Source organism: Callorhinchus milii, unplaced genomic scaffold, assembly GCF_018977255.1.
Source record: "Callorhinchus milii isolate IMCB2004 unplaced genomic scaffold, IMCB_Cmil_1.0 Scaffold3, whole genome shotgun sequence".
NCBI lineage: Eukaryota > Metazoa > Chordata > Chondrichthyes > Chimaeriformes > Callorhinchidae > Callorhinchus > Callorhinchus milii.
Window position 1 is genome coordinate 79,995,844 of NW_024704744.1, and position 19,175 is coordinate 80,015,018.

The 19,175-nt window shown below is 45.1% G+C and overlaps 1 protein-coding gene across 1 annotated transcript in view; it reads right to left on the reverse strand.

The window, feature by feature from the left end:
* sptlc3 (serine palmitoyltransferase, long chain base subunit 3) overlaps window positions 1-19,175 on the reverse strand; it is a gene marked incomplete at its 5' end in the record, with an annotated part of 32,166 nt that overhangs the window by 1,713 nt on the left and 11,278 nt on the right. The window contains 7 exon segments of the mRNA XM_007892302.1: window positions 53-182; window positions 286-421; window positions 3,055-3,181; window positions 4,067-4,286; window positions 6,660-6,765; window positions 17,191-17,284; window positions 18,097-18,221. Of these exon segments, the coding sequence (XP_007890493.1) occupies window positions 53-182; window positions 286-421; window positions 3,055-3,181; window positions 4,067-4,286; window positions 6,660-6,765; window positions 17,191-17,284; window positions 18,097-18,221 (938 nt within the window).

Below are 19,175 nucleotides of genomic sequence, written 5' to 3' on the forward strand. Positions count from 1 at the left end.
TAGTCAAGCCAGGGTGTGATGAAAGCGTGATGAAAGACCTGTGGTTACCGACCCTGTCCAACATCTCCTGTGTGTGAGCCGCAGACAGGCAGAAGCGAGCCCTGGACTCGACGATGGGGGTGGCGGGGAACCCAACCACCACAACCCCAATGTTCTTCTTCAGCATTCTCCTGGCAAAGGCCCTGAAAAGCACAGTTTGCTGTTACTTTACTGCTAATAAAAGGCATCGTTGTGCAAACAGAGGTGGGGGGTGGGGGGGGCGGGCAGTGCTGGCCTGACACCTACCCTACTTTACCGGGCATATACAACAGCAGCGGCACCACCGGAGAGTCTTCGTTGCCATAAATGATGAAGCCCATCTGCTGTAAATGCTGCCGGAAATACCTGGTGTTTTCCTTCAGCTTCCGTATTCGCTCAGCACCTGTGAAAATAAAAGATTGGGATTGTTTAATAACGATAAGAATAAAAACCCTTGCATTTGATATTGCACCTTATCACGTCATCGAGATGTCTCAAAGTGCTTCATAGGAAATACTGTAAAGTGGATTGACTGTATTTTGTGGACGTGGATTGAGTGACCACATTTTTAAAATATATATCAAATGCAACAACAACTTGCATTTATATAATGCTCTTCACGTGGGACACTGTCTCAGAGCACTTAACAGTGTCTCAGAGGGCAACAGGCCTGACGCTGGGCCTGGGGAAGGGAGGAGGTGACCATAATTGGCTGAATTTGCAAGAGAATCTGTAAACGTCTAATCTTGCAGGTGCGCCTCACCCCCCTATGGGAAGTCTGCTCCGTGCAGCCAGAAATGAGATCACGTGAGAGGTTTTGAGTAACGACGGTCTCTCGGCCCGAACAATCTCATCCTTCGAGAATGCCTACCCGACCATCCTCCTATTAAAGCCTCAGGCTCTCTTAAATCAGAGATCCCATTAACGCAAAATCATCCTTACATTAAGCAAAAAAATCTTGTCTGTATGCAAATATTGGTACGTTGTGCGGTTTTTTTACAATCCAAGACTTGTCGAGGTTCTTTGTTTTCTCACATAACTGACAGTCGTCAAATAATCATGCATAACACGGATCAATCAATTGGCATGTTTCATTTCAGTCCAACCCCCAAGATCTGTCAATCAGATCATTTAGGATGTACATATTTTTTGGAGACCCGTGTTTACATGGTATGCATTTTTAAAAATCCTAATGTGATCGCCGAGAATGAATCCAGTGCTTTGCTCTTAACCACCCCTCCTGCCTGTCCTTTTCTATCCGCTAATTACCCTCTCCTTCACATCAGAGCAGAGCTGTCGTCTTAACACGTGTCCAGTTACCGGCAGGTAACATGTGGAGACCCATTACCATGCAGTGTCTGGAATTGAATGCGCACTCTTTCCTCAAGAGATACACAGAGAGTATTAGATACAGATTGGCAAGAGCCGAGGCTTGGGGACCCGAGAGTATGTTGAAGTATGGGCTGAAGTACTGCTGGAGTTTAACTAATTAAAACTGGAGTCCGCTATTTTCCCCACCCCTAATGAAGTGATCCTGAGGCCAATTTTAGAGCCAGCAATGATAATCCATCTTAAATTAGCTAATTCAGCACAAAACCAAATTCAAACTTTCCCAAAGTGATATTATGTTGGATGCATTTTGAATATGATCTCGGGAAAAAACATTAAAACCCACAAAAACATACAAGAGTTGAATGGAGCAAAATAGAATAGCTTTAGTGCAGTGCCCTCTGGTGGTTGATATGACACATACCAAAATCTTGTATCAAAACCGTTATTTAACTCTCTTTTCATTCTAATCCTGGTCTGGCAACACGGTGCTGCGGAACAATTCTTGTCTTGTAAAGGCCGAAGGGTGGGGTATAAAACAGAAAAAAAATCTACGAATGATAATTGATAGTGGATTGTGTTGAAGATAATATTAGGCACAAGTGAGTGAGGCATGCTTCCATTTCGAATAACCACGCAAGACACACATGTGGTTTATGATACCCGCTGAATTCACTAAATGCATTTTGGGTGTATAATGGTGTAGTAACAGAGGTCAGCAGCCACAATGAGGACAAATCTTGTTAAACGGGCAACATGGTAACCACCTGGCACCTTACTAGCTAGGACTGCGGCTGGCAGAGTTCAGGATATGTCTACACATCCCTGCAGACTTTCCTCCTTCTCCGATGCCTCGTCGCAATTCCTGGACACCGAAATGACAAAGGGTTACACAGGGAAGCTGTGACGGGAGGCCTGTATCGATAATAATCATCGAGGAATAATAATATTAAAAATAAAAATAACACTTGCATTTGACATAGCACCTTATCACGTCATTGAGACGTCTCAAAACACTTCACGGGATACACTGCAAATTAGTGTATACTGTAAAGTATTTTGTGGGCAAGACACGGCAGCCAGTTGTGCAAAGCAATATCCCCACAAACAGCCATGAAGTCAGTGACCAATTTTTATTTGGGGGATTCTTGGCCACGACGCTGGAAGAAATTCCCTTCACCTTTCGAATAGTACCATAGGATGTCCAACCTGAACAGGCATCCGGGATCTCGGTTTAACATCTCATCCAAAGGACAGCACCTCCAACAACGCTCCACATCTCCAGCACTGCACTGGAGCATCAGCTTAGACTATATGGTTCCATATGAGTATCATCTATCAACGATGTGATAAGGAGCTATATCAAATGCAAGGATGTTTTATTATGAGTTCCATGCTCTAACATGGTGCTTGAACCCACAACCTTCTAAATCCTACCTTAAAACCTACCTCTTCAACTGCACCTACATTCATCTCCGCGCCCCCTCCCCTTCCTGACTCAGCATCAAACCCCACCACCACAGTGAAGTGCTCCAAGATATTATCCTCAGTAAAGGATGCTATATTGGCCAGTAAACCAAGAGAAACTCCCTTCACTTTTTGAATAGTGCCGTGGGATCTTTAACACAAGTTGTTGTTAGTGCCAGCAATATGGTGTTGCAGGATCTACACGGTACAGACAAACTGTGGCTTTGGGGATCTTCGTACCTATTGTTGTTCCATCAAGCCCCATGATGCACTTCAATGTTCGGACAATATGTTCGGCTATTGCTGGTGGCATTGAGGTAGCGTAGGCTGCACTGTGAGAATAGCCTCGGAGGTAATCCACCAGTTCCTGCAAGAGAAGAGATCCTCTCAGTTAGAACATCTAGTATTACCAGAAGGGGCTAACTGGCTATTCATTCAAACACTCAGCAGACTCCCCTCCACACAGAGACAAGAAGACTCTAATAAACTCTCTCACTCACTCACACACACACACACACACACAAGACTCTCACAAACAGCATCAACATTTGATACCCATATAATATCAAATATCTGAGACCCCAAATCCCTCATGGTCTTGGCCTTGGTTCACTTACAGTAATGGAAAGGGTAGAATAGGTTACTAAAGTATGGCATCTGCTAATTCCTTGCAAGCCAGTGCGATATCAAGTTGAGTTGTTTTGGCTTACGATGAGAGGCACAAAGATTATCAGTGTCTTCTAGTAATTGTGTGGCTCGATTACAATAATACATCAGTGTACATTTTGATATCCCATGATGCTTTGACTACAGCCAGTCTATACTTGTATTCTCTATTTTCTCCCTCCCGGGGGAAGAGATTGCACATTTCAGAATTAGTAAACACATCTCTGCTTCCCCCTTTCTCTCTTTCGCTAATTCTCCGAAGTGAGAAACAGACAATCGAATGCACTGACCCCAAAAAATCTTGCAATTACAGCTGCAATAAGAGTTCCAAAGTCAAGATGACTATGGAATATTCCTTGTATTTACCTTTCACTAAAGGACACAAGGAAAGTGTACAGCTAGGGTATTAAGTAAGATAATGAGCGACTGACGCAGATTGGAACTGGCTTGTCGCAAAGAGGACACCAGGACAAAGAACACATCAGGAAAAGCAAACACGCCCACATGTCCCCAAGGGAACTATTGAGAAACAGTGGCAGCTTCTGCCAAACTGGAGGGAAAATCAGAAGCCGATTTTGAGCAGTACCTTCTTGCCAGCGATGTATCCTCCAATTGCACCAAAGCTTTTAGTGAAGGTGCCCATCATCACGTCGATATCAGCGGGGTCCACTCCGAAGTACTCCACCACACCGCGGCCTGTAGGCCCTACAGCTCCTATACTGTGGGCCTCGTCCAAGTAGAGGTAGGCTTTGTACTTTTTCTTCAAGAGTACAATCTCTGGCAGGCATACTATCGACCCCTCCATGCTGGAATCAACCAAAAATACAGTATAGTTTAATTTGAAAAACGTTTTGTTTAAATTGCATTTCTTTTGATTGGCTAGAAGCTGCTGTCTGTCTGCTCTCTTTCCACTCTCCCCCCCCCTCCCCACCTTCCCATATCACTCATTGACTGATGGGAAGCACAGGTCCACACTGGGGTTGAGAGGCTGTTGTGGACTGACTTACAAGTGAGGGAATAAAACACAGTCTCTGGTCAGGTTGATCTCTCGTGACACGCAAACCAGTTTATAACTCGCCCGCTTTCTGTGCTGACGGAACAGAGTGCACAATGCTCTCGGATTAAACAACCCGACAGAGTCTGCACTCTTTGAATAAGTTTTGTTCCCCCCTCCCATCCATTGTAAGTGCCGTGCCAGAACAGATTTGGCCGATATCACGCTCGCCTCTGAATCAGGAGGTTGTCGGGGACTTGTAGCTGATAATCTAATTCAGTGCTGGGAGAGTGCTGCATTGGTGCTGTCCTTCGGATGAGATCTTAAGCTGGGGTCCTGTCTGGCTGTTCAGATGGATCTTACAGATCCCGTGGCACAATTACATTAACTCCGTGGAAAAGAGTTTCTCCTAATATCCTGGCCAACAATCCTCTATTTATATTAGTCATTGTCACCTTGGCTGTTTTATGGTACATTGCTGTGTGTAAACTAACTGCCACAATTACCTACAAATACAGTCATCACACAATAACTACTGTGAAGTATTTTGAGACATGGACGTGATAAGGCGCTACATTTCAATGCAACAATTCTTTATTTACCCACCCAAGAAATCTCACAGCCAACACTGAGTCGCAGTGCAAGACCTTCAGCCTTTGAAGATACCACACATCTCCTCGATCAGCAAGTCTCTGTCCCACAGTATGGAGGGTGGTAACCATTGTGTACGTGTGTGAGATAGAAAAAGTGTGTTTGGAGGGAGGGTGTGTTGAAATATACCGACTATCACCTCAGGGTGCCTTGATATATTTCAAACAGCAACCGAATGTTCCAGAAGGTTTGTTAATTAAACAGTTAAAAGTGGCTTTGCTGGACGGGTTGAGGTTAGTTTCTGATTACATTTCATATTTTCATGTGGAAGATGTTCACTCCTCTAGAGATGATAAGCAATCGGGTCCTTGAGCACAGATGTAAAAACAATGGACCACAGAAAGAAAAGGCTGCAGCCTCAGACGCCTGCCTATCTCAAGGCTGAGAAACTAACAGGCTGTGGAAGGTTGCGCAGAAGTTGTTTATATCTCTCTGCGTGCAAAGCAGCCTGTGAAGGGTGGGAGGTATCTCTGTGACAAGGGGTGGTGGAGTTAGAAACACATAAAAGAAAGACGTAACTTTGAAATAGTTGGGAGCTGTGTAGAGGGTCAGCACACTTCCCAGTGGAATCAATATCGATTCTACTGTATCAATGTATACGTACAAGGGTGAGGGAATTTACCTCCAGTAAGAAAGGGACCATTAAAAGTAAAAGAGGATGAGTAGTGGATAATATATTTTCGGTTCTGTTTTCTAGGCAGAGAAGTAATAACAGTACTAGTGGTTGGTCCGTTTGAAAGGTGAGGTGCTGATTGTTTCTGTTGAGTTTACTGGAGCCGCCCTCTGTGATTCTGTGTGATAGTTCTGTAATTAAGTATTGTTTTTATAGGACTGGTTGTGTGTGAGGGTTTACCAGCGCCAGTACCTATTAAGTTTTGTATTACAGAATCAGTTGACCCTGAGAAATTTCTGGGGGCTGATCTCTGTTGTGTATGTTGAGGTGCGTTCTCGGGCTTATTGTTTTGTCTGGAGTACTGAGCAATTCCTGACTGCATGCTGTTGTTTCTCAATTATTTGATTCGTATATCTGTGCCGTTGTATGGTGCGGACTATTGTGTTGTGTTGTTTTATGGTCATATGGTTTGAATACAGATTGTTGAACTTTATCGTTTGTCATATATATATTTTTGATATTAGTAGAACAAACACTATAGTCTCACCACCACCTGTTATTAACAAGTGAACATAGTCATTGTGAAGATGGTAAATATGCGCATATAAGGGGAAAAGGTAAGTGCTTGTGTAATTGTGTTACATGTGTATACGTGTATTGGGGATGGAGGTAAGTGTGTGTGTTTGTTAGTGTGTGTGTGTGAGAGAACGGAGAATGTGAGAGTGTGGGATTGAGTGAGCGAGCAAACAAGGGAGTGAGGGTAAAAGTGTTTGTTGAGAGGATTGTAATGCTCCATACTGAAGACAGTGACCAAGCTTGCTGAAAGCAAGCCTGTACAGATTGATAGCACAGTGAGCACCCAGAGCTTCCGAATTGGCATATATTTAGGGGCTTCAAATTCCTTACAACACTGTACAGTACCTGTAAATTCCCTCCACCAGGATAAGGATCTTCTTCCAAGGTCGATGGGTTCGAGGCTGCCCGTTGACCACCGCATCCCGCAGCAGCTTCTCTAAACTCTGCATGTCTGCGGGAAAACATTGCTTTGAGTCCTACTCAGAAACACATACAGTTCAAGACATTGTAAACTCGGTCTCTGTTCATACTGTGCCTGACCAAAGCATTGAGTGCTGCTCCCTCCAGAGGGGACCTTCAAAAAATACACAAGATTCTAAATGGGAATACAAGCTATTAATTCTACAGGAAAGCATAGTAACTCATGTGGAGACAAGCTATGCCCTGTCTCTCTGTGATGGAGAATATTGGAGCATTTCTGAGAACAGCCATCAAGCAAGCTACCCCTCGATGGTTTGACCCTCGACCAAATGTCAGTGAGTGACAATGCTCGGAGATGGGACCTCTAACCTTTCTGGTGTGTCAATGCCTCAGAGAAATCAAATCCACAAACTGCAGTGTGCTGCCTGAGAAAGCTTCTGGCAAATAATAATCCTAACATTTGATATAGCACTGGATCACGTTGTTGAGAGGTCGCAAAGAGTTTCACAGGATACGCTGTAAAGTGGATTGGCTGCATATTTTTGGGGCAAAATGCAGCAGCCAGTTGCACACAGAAATGTCTCTCAAATAGCCATGAGTGAGTGACCAATTTTATTTTATTTGGTGGATTGTTTGCCAGGACACCGGGCGAAACTCCCTCCTCTTTTTGAATAGTACCATGGGATCTTTAATGTCCACCCGAACAGGCCATGGGATCTTTAACGTCCACTTAATCAGGCAGATGAGTTTAACGTCTCATCCGAAAGATAGCACCTCCGACAATGCAACACATCCCCAGCACTGCATTGGAGTGTCAGCTTAGACTATGTGATTCTAAGTCCTGATATGGGACTTGCAATCACAACTTTCTGACTCAGTGGGAAGACTCCTGTCAAAGAAAATATTTAAATATACAGCAAATATCCTCAAAGATGTATTATTTAATGTTCTGTCAAAAATTGATTCCCCACCCCCAAAAAGTGAAAAATCATGCCTATGATGTGCTACCTTATCAGATGGTCCTTCACTTATCAATTGCCATTTAGATTAGAAGATCAGCCATGATTGAACGGCGGGGCAGGCTCGAAGGGCCGAATGGCCTACTCCTGCTCCTACATGTTATGTTTTGTTATGGACCGCATTCATCAACAATGTGATAATAATCATCCAGGCTCACATTTTATATGGCGCCTATGACAAAGTATCTCAAAGCACTATATGGAAGGTAAGGTTTATTATGATGATTATTATTCTTTCCTCTTTAGGTAATTCAAATTCAGGAAGCAAAGAACGACATAAGCCTGACCCCAAGTGGTGCAATGGAGGAAGAACAAGGGGAATGACACCTTGAGGATCTGATTAGTCATGGACATTTTCAGCACTGGGTAATTAAATATATTGCAAGTTATTAACCCAGGTGATTTGTTGCAACACAAGGATACAAAATCAACCTCCCTGTGATGCAATATGAATCAACTCTCTCGCCCCGACAGACCCGCACCCCCCCATACAATCAAAAAAACATAAGAATGTCAACCTGCCACTCCCTGCACTCAGATAAGTTCACAAGATCCACTGCATTTGTCTGAGTCACCTTCACAACGAACATTGGCAGAGTGATGTCATCTAGTATTAGTCGCTTTCTCTGCAGTATCTAGGGTATCAGTATCTATGATCGTCTCCACGACAAGCCATTCAATTCTGGATAAGTCGTGATAAAAGGGAGCATCGTCTCATTTCCAGAAGGGTACATGTGACTGGAATCCAAAACTATTGTTTAGAAACTGAAAGTTCCTTGCACATTCACACTTCCTCCTTCGTTAAGTCTCTGTAGCTAAAGATCAATGCCTTTCAAAATGCCTTGCGACGTTTCATTTTAGCAGTTTATTAACATTATTGGTCCTTACAAGCCTTGGGACGGCAGTTGGGCAGGTTGTTCCCACACTGCTCTCCCCTCCCTCACCACGTTTTGCAGCAAGAGGCAGCAACATGTTGCGGACTCTTCTGCCTGACGCTGCTCTGAATAACAACAATGTGTATGTTTACATCTCAAATAGGGAGAACATCTCAAAACACATTAGAAAATCCAAGCAAGGAGGGACCCGGGGAGTGGGGGGTAAGGGAAGGTTGCTGAAGCCACAATTAAAGAGGTACATCTTTAGAGATCTGGGTGAGGTTTGAAGACAGCTGCAAAGGGAGGGGGCAAAGCGGCTGAAAGCTCGCCTGATGTTGATGGGGTGGAGCAGGCAGGGGGCAGAAAGAAAGTCACAGCTGGTGGAGCAGAGAGAGTGGCCGGGAGAGTATGGTTGTAGATCAGAGGTGCAGTGGGCAAGACCACGGAGGTGTTTGAAACTGAGGATGAGGACCAATTCCCTTGGGGATCCGAAGGTTTCAAGCCAATGAACATGTGGAGTGCGGCAGAGTGGAAAATCATACTTGTATCTCCTCGCTCTTCTCCAATCCCAAAGCAATATGCACCAAGATCACACAGAGAGTCAGATAAAGAAGGCCCACTTGGCCCATTTAATCTCATCATCCCCAAATAGCCATCATGCCTTCCTTGCATTATAACATCAAGTGCTTTCTTTTAAGATGGTGCCTTGACCACCTTACCTGGTTCAGTGGTTACTCACAAAATAAACTCTTCATCCTTGACGCACTGTATTAAAATTAAATCTCTTCTAAATAAGTTAAGGGAAGAGGCAGAAAGAGGCAGAAATATTTCTCCATTTACATGTCAATCGTAAGACAGGTTATAGAATGGTGAGGGATGTTAGTGCTGGGAAATGGGACACTCATAAAAATAATAATCCTTTTCTATTTAAAAAATAATATGGTCACTCAATCCACGACTGTTTGTGGGACACTGCTGTGCGCCGAGTTTCAGCCACAAAATAGTCAATTCACTTTACAATATATTGTGTGAAGCTCTCTGAGACATCTCAAAGACGTAATAAGGCGCTATATCAAATGCAAGGATTATTATTATTAAATTCAGTACGGAGCCTTTCACATCGGGTGGATGTCCCAAAGCACTTCACAGGATATACTGTAAAGTGCAGAGCAGAGTACTTTTGGGCACCAGAATCGAGTGTGCTCAGGTCAGGTGCGGAGTGGAAAGGTGCAGAGTAGAGACCCTTCTACTTTGGCCCCAGGGCAGGCCTCCTATATCTCGGGCCCCTAAGACTAAGATTACCGAATTAGGGGAACGATTGTGCTGCAGGCCCCATGCTCACTCGGTCGGCATTTCCCAAGCTTGGTTTTGACTGCGCAGCCAACAGACTGAGGTGATTTTCATCCCTTCAGCCAAGGCTGGATTTGAACCAGAGCCCAAGAGATGAAAGTCCTGTGTGCTCACACCATAGTCCTCACCCTGTTATTTCTTTGTGTTTGCTTTCTTCTTTTCAGAGCCACTTTCACTAAGTAAACCCCCAGGGTTTTTTTTTGCTGTGCTGGGAAGATGATAATTAATACTTCTCATTGCTCAACCCAATTGTTTCAGGGATGTGAAAAAGGGAACCTCCCAACCCAGAAACTCGCCAAGCACGCCCCTCCCCTCCAGTCACAGGACACACCACACTCACTTCAGAATTAGTACAGTGTTGTACCTACCCTGCAGTCCTACCATGAACTGGTTTTACTGCATGTTTGTACACAATGAATGTGTAGAATTTGCCAATCTGTAACTGGAGTATTTTTTGATGGCAGGATTCCCTTTACTCTCTCTTTGCCTGAACTGAGGGCTCACGGCAGACATCTTACTGTCTGCTGTGAGGTGGCGTCATGATTGGTTTGTTTGGCGATTCCTTTCAATTTTGAAATAATTATTTTGGGTTTGATATCTATACGTCTGGCTCAGTCCATAGCATTCGTTTCTGTCAACTGGAATGTCAGCGCTCAAGATTCGTCCCCCTGCCCTCCACCCCTCCTGACCCCACTCCAAAAACCTCTGACTGTCCAGTACCCTGGGACGCCTTTCTGACATGAATGGCGCTATATAAGTGTAATTGCTTCCCAGCTTTACTCCTTCCTCTCCTGCCACTCGCTTTATGAACCCCCCACCCCCCCCAATCGTGTTTCTGTGCTGCCTACAGCACAGAAACAGCCCTGGTCAAGATGACAAATGACATTCTGTCCACATGTACACGGATGACACCCAGCTCTACCTCTCTGCCTCCACCCTTGACCCCAGGAACACTGCTGTCCTGACAGACTGCCTGTCAGACATCAAGTCCTGGATAAGAGCCAACTGTCTACAGTTGAACGTAGGAGACCGAGGTTCTCCTGTTTGGCTAGCCCCCGCGTCTCCACACCTCAGCAGGCTCTCGCCTGCTCCCATGTCCTCCCCCCAACCTGCCACACCATCTGCAGTCGGGCCTTCGGCCTCCCTGTCTCCACCCTCTGGAACTCCATCCCACATTCACTTTGCCTCGCTCCCTCCCTTGCCTCCTTCAAGGCACCTTTCAAGGCAAGTTCCTCTTCTTTGATCCTGTCTTCGGCCATGCTCCTAACCTCTCTGCTAAATGTGATGCAACCCTCCCCCTCTATAGCAACAGGAAATAAATAGACTCCCAGGAGACGTAGCTTTCACATCCAGCAACGAACCAAGGTTCATCATGTAACTGCTGTGCCGACCAATAATTACCAAAAGGTGACACTTTTGAGGCGTTTCAAAAACTTTGGAACAACCAGCTAGTGTTTGTCTAAATTGCATTGCTTTACATTGAAGCACATCTATTTTCGATTCCTATTCAATAACACAAAAGAAACAGGATACAGCTGAACTCCAAGCAGTGCAGTTTCACAACAGGAAGGGAAAAGATTCCTCATATAACGCGGTTTGTCAAACTCCACTGCGGCGCTCAGAAGCTCTAAGCTAATGGAGGAAATGGAATTGCTCAGTTACTTACTTGATTGTTTTGTTGGAATTGTCACTGACCAAAAAGAAAGCCCCTTTGAACAGCCTGATGCCAGTGAGCTGCCAGTTCGAGCAGAAAATTTCTCCTTCTTGCTACTATAGCTTCAAACAGAGCACCAAATAGTGCTCACGTACCGTGTCCACTGTCAACACGGATTTACCAACGCCCACACCTGTTCCAGATTGGAATACCTTCAAAAGATCCATCCAATCACAAAACAGCAACTGAAAAAAAATAATCCTTGCATTTGATATAGTGCCTTATCATGTCATTGAGACGTCTCAAAGCGCTTCACAGAATATACTGTAAAGTGAATTGACTGTATATTTTGTGGGCAAAACACTTTCATATTACAAAAGAGATGCTTCACTCTATTGCAAACCAGCTGGAGTTTGTAATTCTTATTGGCTGGGTTTCTTTTCGTTGGGTGTTGATTACATAACCAAGGGTAACTTACATACACATGGCACATAATACATATGTTTTCCAGTTACCACACATGGCCCGAATCACACAGTATTATTGATTGCGCCTTCCTAGGTGTTTCATCATGTACAAATGCAAACACAGCACATCAAACAAAATCTTGGGGTCACTGAGCTTGGCCAGTAAACTTAAGATGGTGTTGAAACTGCATCTGTAAAGGATGCCAAAGTCTGCCTAAGTATAGATTGAAACACCATCTTGCCTGCTATTTGGCATTAAGTTTGTTCAACCTCCCCTTTGTACATGGAAAAAGGCACAGAGCTGCCACTAGGGTGGCTATCATCACCAATGGACGAATAACTCCACATTTACTGACAAATCAGCTTTCCGGCAATAGTGAAGGAAAAGTCTAGCACGTCAACGTTTCCATTCTGGCAACAGTATCAAGGGATATGGAACAAAGATGGATAAATGGAGTTGAGGTACAGATCAGCTATGCTCTAATAGAATGACGGAACAGGCTGGAGAAGCAGAATGGCCGACTTCTGTTCCTATTGTTATGTTCTCAACAAACAATGTGTAGAGCACTCTTATTTCAGCTCACAAGTTACAAATCCAAATCAGTCCAACCAAAAACCCTCTACTCAGTTATCCCTGCTTGCTGCTTTTCTACCTCCTGATCCCCTTCCATTGGTCCTAGTCAATTGGTCCTTATTGTCCTAATGAGTATCCAACACCTATGTTCCTATGTCTGCTTCTCACTCCGGCCACCATTCTCACTTTGGGAGCTTCAGGACATTGCCAACCCCAATCCAACCACTCAAGTGGAGTGAGGAGGCTCAATTTAGCAGTCCCCATCTGTTTTGCGAAGATGCAGTCTTGTAGCTCAGTGGTTAAAGCACTCGCCTCACACGCGAGAGACCTGGGTTCAATTCCTGGGCCAGGCGAAACATTGGGCAAGTTTCTTTACTCGACGCGCCTCTGTTTACCTAGCAGTAAGTAGGAACCCATTTGTTAGTTGATTGGCGGGAAGAAAATCAACGTTTTACCCACCCGGGGCCTCTTGCTTATGAGGTGAGAGTGCTCTAACCACTAAGCCACAGGATTCCCCAATCTCATAAATGAGATTTTGAGAATTAGAAATGTCTGTGCATGTGTGCGTGCAGAAAACCTCGACATGCAAAACACCCAGTGTTATACATAAATACAACAACAACAACTTGCTCTGAGGGAAGCATCGGAGCAATGGCAGAGCCTGACTCCGAGCCGGGGGAGGGGTGGGGGAGGTGACTGTAAGCACGGGCGAAAAAGAAGGTCTTAAGCCGGGACTTGAAAAAGGGGAGAGAGGGTGCAAGGCAGAGGGAGTGAGGGAGAGTATTCCGAAGTTTCGGGGCTGAAAGCGCAACCTCCAATGGTGGAGCGGAAAGATGCGAAAGACCAGTAGCAGGCCGGTTTCTGTTGAATGAAGGCACCGGACGGTGGATTGCCAAGGAGTAAAGCGATTTTAACATGAGTGTGAAGATCTTGAAGTCGATCCGTATGGTGATGAGGAGCCAGAGGAACCTGGCTAGAACTGGTGAGATGGGGATATGGAGTTTGGTCTGGGTCAGTATGTGGACAGCAGAGTTCTGAATCAGCAGGATTTTTTGAATAGTGGAGCTGGGGAGACCGGTGGGAATGCATTTGAATAATCCAGGCGGGAAGTGACAAACGCATGAACAAGGGTTTCGGCTGCATTTGGGGTAAGGTAAAGTTGGAGGCGGGCAATGCGGTGGAGGTGGATGGAAGCGGTCCTGGTCAGGGACCGGATGTGGGGGAGGAAGGACAGCTGGGGATCAAACCGGATGCCTAGTTTACGCACTGGTTCGGTGAGTCTGAGGGAGAGCCCAGGGAGGTTGAAGAGTTTAGGAGTGAAGACATTGACGGGAGCCAAAGGGTATGGCTTCCATCTTGTCCATATTCAACTGCAGAACGTTTGCACTAATCCAGGCCCTGATGTCTGCCAGACAAGCTGATAGAACATCGGCTGACCTGAAGTCGATACTGGAGGAAGCAAAGTAGATTTGTTTGTCATCCGCATACATGTGGAAGTTTAGCCTGTGTTTGCGGATGACATCACCAAGAGGGAGCATATAGATTAGGAAAAGAAGAGGGCCAAGGATGGAGTCCTGGGGTACCCCACAGGTGACCAGGTGGGGGCAGGAAGAGAAACCATTTGCTGAGATGAAATGGAGGCGGTTGGTTAAGTAGGACTCAAACCATGCGAGTGCAGTCCCACTAAGGTGGATGAGGGAGGAGAGGTGGTGGAGGAGGATGGCGTGGTTGACTGTATCAAACGGGGCAGAGAGATCCAGGAGGACAAGGAGGCAGAGGGAGCCCTGGTCACAGATAGAGAAGACGTGGTTTGTTACTTGGATAAGCGCTGTCTCTGTGCTGTGGGCAAGGTGAAAACCAGACTGCGGGGGCTCGAGGAAGGAGTGGAGAGAGAGGTGTGACCAAAGTTGACTTGCAACAATGGGTTCCAGGACTTTAGCAAGGATAGGTTGGAAATGGGATGGTAGTGAGAGAGATTAGAGGGATCTAGGATGGGTTTTTTGAGGGGTGTGATAACAGCGGTTTTCAGGGGGAGTGGAACAAAGCCTGACTGTGTCAGCCAGATGGGGAAGAGGAGGCAGAGTTGAGGACTGTGTGACTGTGAGGAACACTTTACCATTCATTTTCTGAGCACTCTGCATTCAAAGAAAAGATTTAATGGAACAAAATGTGCAAACAAAATGGCAACGCTGTCATTTTGCATTCAAAACAGAAACTCGCACATCAGCAAAGCCATTTCCATTCCCAAATACCCCAAAGGTTAGCTATTTCGCATGATAATTAATACATTATCCAACTGAAATAGCAAGCGGGCAATTTCCAGGCTGCAGAAATATGCAGAATTGGAACCATATAAAGTACATCTCCACTCATCAATAAAGTCACGTGTACACTATTTACAGTAGTTGCAGTGCATAACATTTCCATGTAGTGTTCTACTCATGATCTGTACTGCACCACTCAAGTGCCTGCAAACTACAAAGCAACCAAACAAAAACAACCTCCACCTGCAACCATTAAAGAGACAGTCATCCTTATTTTGCTACCACCAGGGAGGATAATCTATTGCTTCTCCTTGCTGCACAGGAGAATTGTGGATATAACAGGGGGAGTAATATAACGGAGAGGTTCCATACCGATCTGTCTGCTCCTCCACGCAGCGGACTCTGGCTTGCTCCACGCCCCCCACCATTTGCAGGTTGAACCTTCAACCTTTTTCAGGCGCTGACAGCATCAACATCCAAGGATGCACTCTCCACCTCACTGAACCAGTCCAGAAACTTGGCATCTAGTTTGACCCTCAACTATCCTTTGTACTCCACATCCATGCCATTACCCGCTCTGCTTTCCCCCACCTCCACAACATTGCCCAGCTCCGCCAATGTCTCACCGAGGCCGCCAAGACCCTCATACACACATTCACAACATCCAGGCTTGACTATGCAAACTCTTTGCTTGTTGCCCCCCCCCCCCCAACTCCTCCCTCCATAGGCTGCAGATCATCCAAATCTCTGCAGACCGTGTCCTCTCCCGCACCAGGCTCCGTGATCCTATCATCCCCATCCTCACCTGACTCCACTGACTTCCCATCACACAGAGGATACAGTTCAAGATCTTGGTCCTCACCTTCAAAGCCCTCCATGGCCTTGCTCCCACCTACCTTTGAAACCTCCTACGAACCTGCCCGCTCCATCTGCTCAGCAGGCTCCAACCTGCTTCACATCCCCCACCTCGCCCACCCCATCACCTTTGATCTTTCGGCCCCTGCCCTCCACCCTCCCCGATCCCGCCTGCCAGCTCGGATCTGAAACACTGATTGTCCAGCGCCTTCAGACATCCTCCTAACGTGAAAGGTGTTATACAAATGTAATTTTGTTGTTGTTTCTACCCCCACCCTTCAGAACTCCATCCCAGTCCCTTTACCTCACCCAATCCCTTGCCTCCTTCAAGACCTTCCTTTTCGACCATGCCTTCGGTCATCCTCCAACCCGCACCCTCCCTGCTCTACACCCCTCCTGATCCCAACCCCAGTTTGGGTGCAAATCCTTGACTGTCCAGCACCTCGGGATATCCTCCTCATGTGAAAGCACTATTCAAATGTAATTTGTTGTTGTTAAGCTATGTGTTCGGCTTCTAAGAATTAAATGTTGGGTTTGTGTTTGAGTGTGGAGTCCTGTGAAGGGTAACCTACAGAGTATTCAGAATGGACTGCTGGAAGAAGGCTTCCCTGGCAAGGCATGCTCTAACAGACTGAATTGCTCCATCATTAATAAAGTCAACATTACATACTGTACCTAGCAGGTTCTCTGTACGGTAGGACATTGGGCTGATGAACTCTGGTGAACATGATGGCATTTAATGTTTTTTAAACTTCTAGCAAGAACAGAACTAAGCACTCTCAACAACAGCAAACACTCGTTTCCACTCCCAAATACTCCAAAGATTAACTGTTTCACATGTTGGAAAAGATGAAATAGAAATAACAACTTGAGGCTGTCAAAAGTGCTTAAGGGTATAAAGTGGGACTACTGTGGGAAAGCCCATGTACGTGACACCGCCTCTGGCTGGTTCCTGCAGGGTGGGCATCAAGCAAATGGACTTCCCCTTCGGGAATCAGACATTATGTCCCAGATCACATTTTCTGGAATGGAGGCTACATTTCCATATTACAAATACATTTTTAAGCTTGCATTGTAATTAAAAGAACATATTACAGTTGGACCCTGCTCATCAGCAGGTATGTCAGCTTGTGCACATCAGGCTCCAATGCAGAAACGAGGGCAATCTTTTGGCAATTTATCTGCCCTGTTCAAGCAGATTTGAACTTTACACTTGTTTGAGCTTTACATTTGGGCTTAAAATGAGCCAAACCTTTCAGTTACTTTGGTCTTGTCACTTTCTCTCAATGTGCATGAACTTCCTATATGCAACCAAAGCATCTCCAAGCCAGGTGGCTAATTTCCATTCCAACAAGTTACATAAATGCCCCCCAAAAACGCAAGCAGGATATTACTCACTGTTGTGTTTAAAGACTCGGATGGTGGACCCAGATAGACGAGCACCAAGGATGAGGGATGTGTGGTTCAGTTCATCACTCAGAATAAGACAGCCCTGTAGAGGAGAAAAAAATGGAACTCAAGATTATAAATTCCATACGGTTTTAGTTGTGGAAAATAGTTCCAAAAGATCACACCTTTATTCACGTTTTTGTTGAGTTTATTCGCAACGTACAGACTTCATTTATAAGTGAAAATGCAGGGGAACGTTGCAGGTCTGAACCACAAACTTTTTGCCCACAAAATACAATCAGTCAATCAATATACTTTACAATTAATTCTCTGAAATGCTGTGAAAAGTCTCAACGACATGATAAGGCCCTTTTGAAAGCTCATATGGATTCTGCCTCATATACTGCTCCTGTCGAGGCATTCTGTATCCTAACTACTCTATGAAGTGAAAATATTTCTCCTAACCTCCTCATTTGTTTGTTTGCTAACTAGCTTAAAACATGCCTTCTAGTCACTGACTACTCACAATTACTTCAGAAGGGTGTTCCTGAGGTAGGTTGTTCCAGAGTTTCAGGGTGTAATGGCTGAAAGCGCGGCTATCAATGGTGGAACGGAGGGCACAAGAGACAAAGCAAAAGGCTGTGAAACCGAGGTACGGATATGTATTTCAGAGGGGTTCAGAGTCATTGCTTTGCGACGTCCCTACAACATGGTAAGGCGCTATATCAAATACAAGGATTATTATTATTCCTTTACGAAGTGACTTAGACCTCTCGTCACAGTTACAGTTGCTTCCCTGTGTGTATTATGTGGGCAAAAAAAAGAGCGAGAGAGAGACACACACACACCAATTATCTACACTGGGGCCACAGCAAGAACAATGAGGAGCAAAATAATTCTTTCTAAGCTTCATACCTTGCCCATTAGAGCTGGAATATTCATGCAGTTGGTAGCAAAGCCCATGCCAAATGTCATCGCTGCTTCCACTCCCAAGAACTGGGTGACCAACTTCTCTACCTCAATGTGTTTGTCCAGGTTACCTGCAAAACAAATGATAAGGAGCTATTTAAAGGAAAATCCAGTACTCTTCGGAATGCTGCCAAAGAGCCTTCAAATTATTATAAAAGTCAGGGCCAGGAGTAAGGGGAGCTCTGTAGGAGGCTCAAATGACAGGTTTGGGAAACCAGCTGAATGCGCATTCGAAAGGATAGGAATAAGACTTTTTTTTAAGGCAGGGAGAGAGGGTTAACACAGAGTTACATCAGATTCCAGAGAGTTAGGGCAGAACGGCTGAAAGTTCACTGACGAATGATGAGGCAGATCAACTGGGGAACATGAAGCAGGTTGCTTGTTGTGTTTGTGAGTTCTAACCTCATTTTGGGTCTTTGAGCAAATGCAGTTCTGGGGGAGCGCTGCATAGTCAGAGGTGCCATCCTTCAAATGAGACATTAATCTATCTGCCTGTTCAGGTGGTCATTGAAGATCCCATGACACTTATTTGAAAAGAGTTTTTCCACAGTGTCCTGGCCATTATTCCTCCAGATGAATTAGACATTCACTTCATGGCACTATGTGGGACATGTCAGGGAAGGACTTTGCTTAATAAGCACTATATCAAATGGACCCTTACGCCAGTGACAAAAATCAAGGTTTGCTTGCATAAACACAAAGTAGCTGAACAGACAAATGTGAGCATTAATAAGAATGTAGATGTGCTCCGAGACGCTACCCTGCATGAAGGGCACTATATAAACAAACAAACCCAACGAGAGATAAACCTACATACAAGCAAGTCTAATTTATACTGGTCCGTATACCTTCCTGCTCCTCCTCTTTCCTTCCACCAACCACCCACCCCAAGCACACTAATTTCTGCTGGAAACAAAACAGTTCTGCTGGCAGAGGGCGGGAAGTGGTGTTCCACAAGGATTAGTATTGGGATCACTGTTGTTCACAATTTACATTAACAATATGGACTGCGGGAGTGAAAGTAC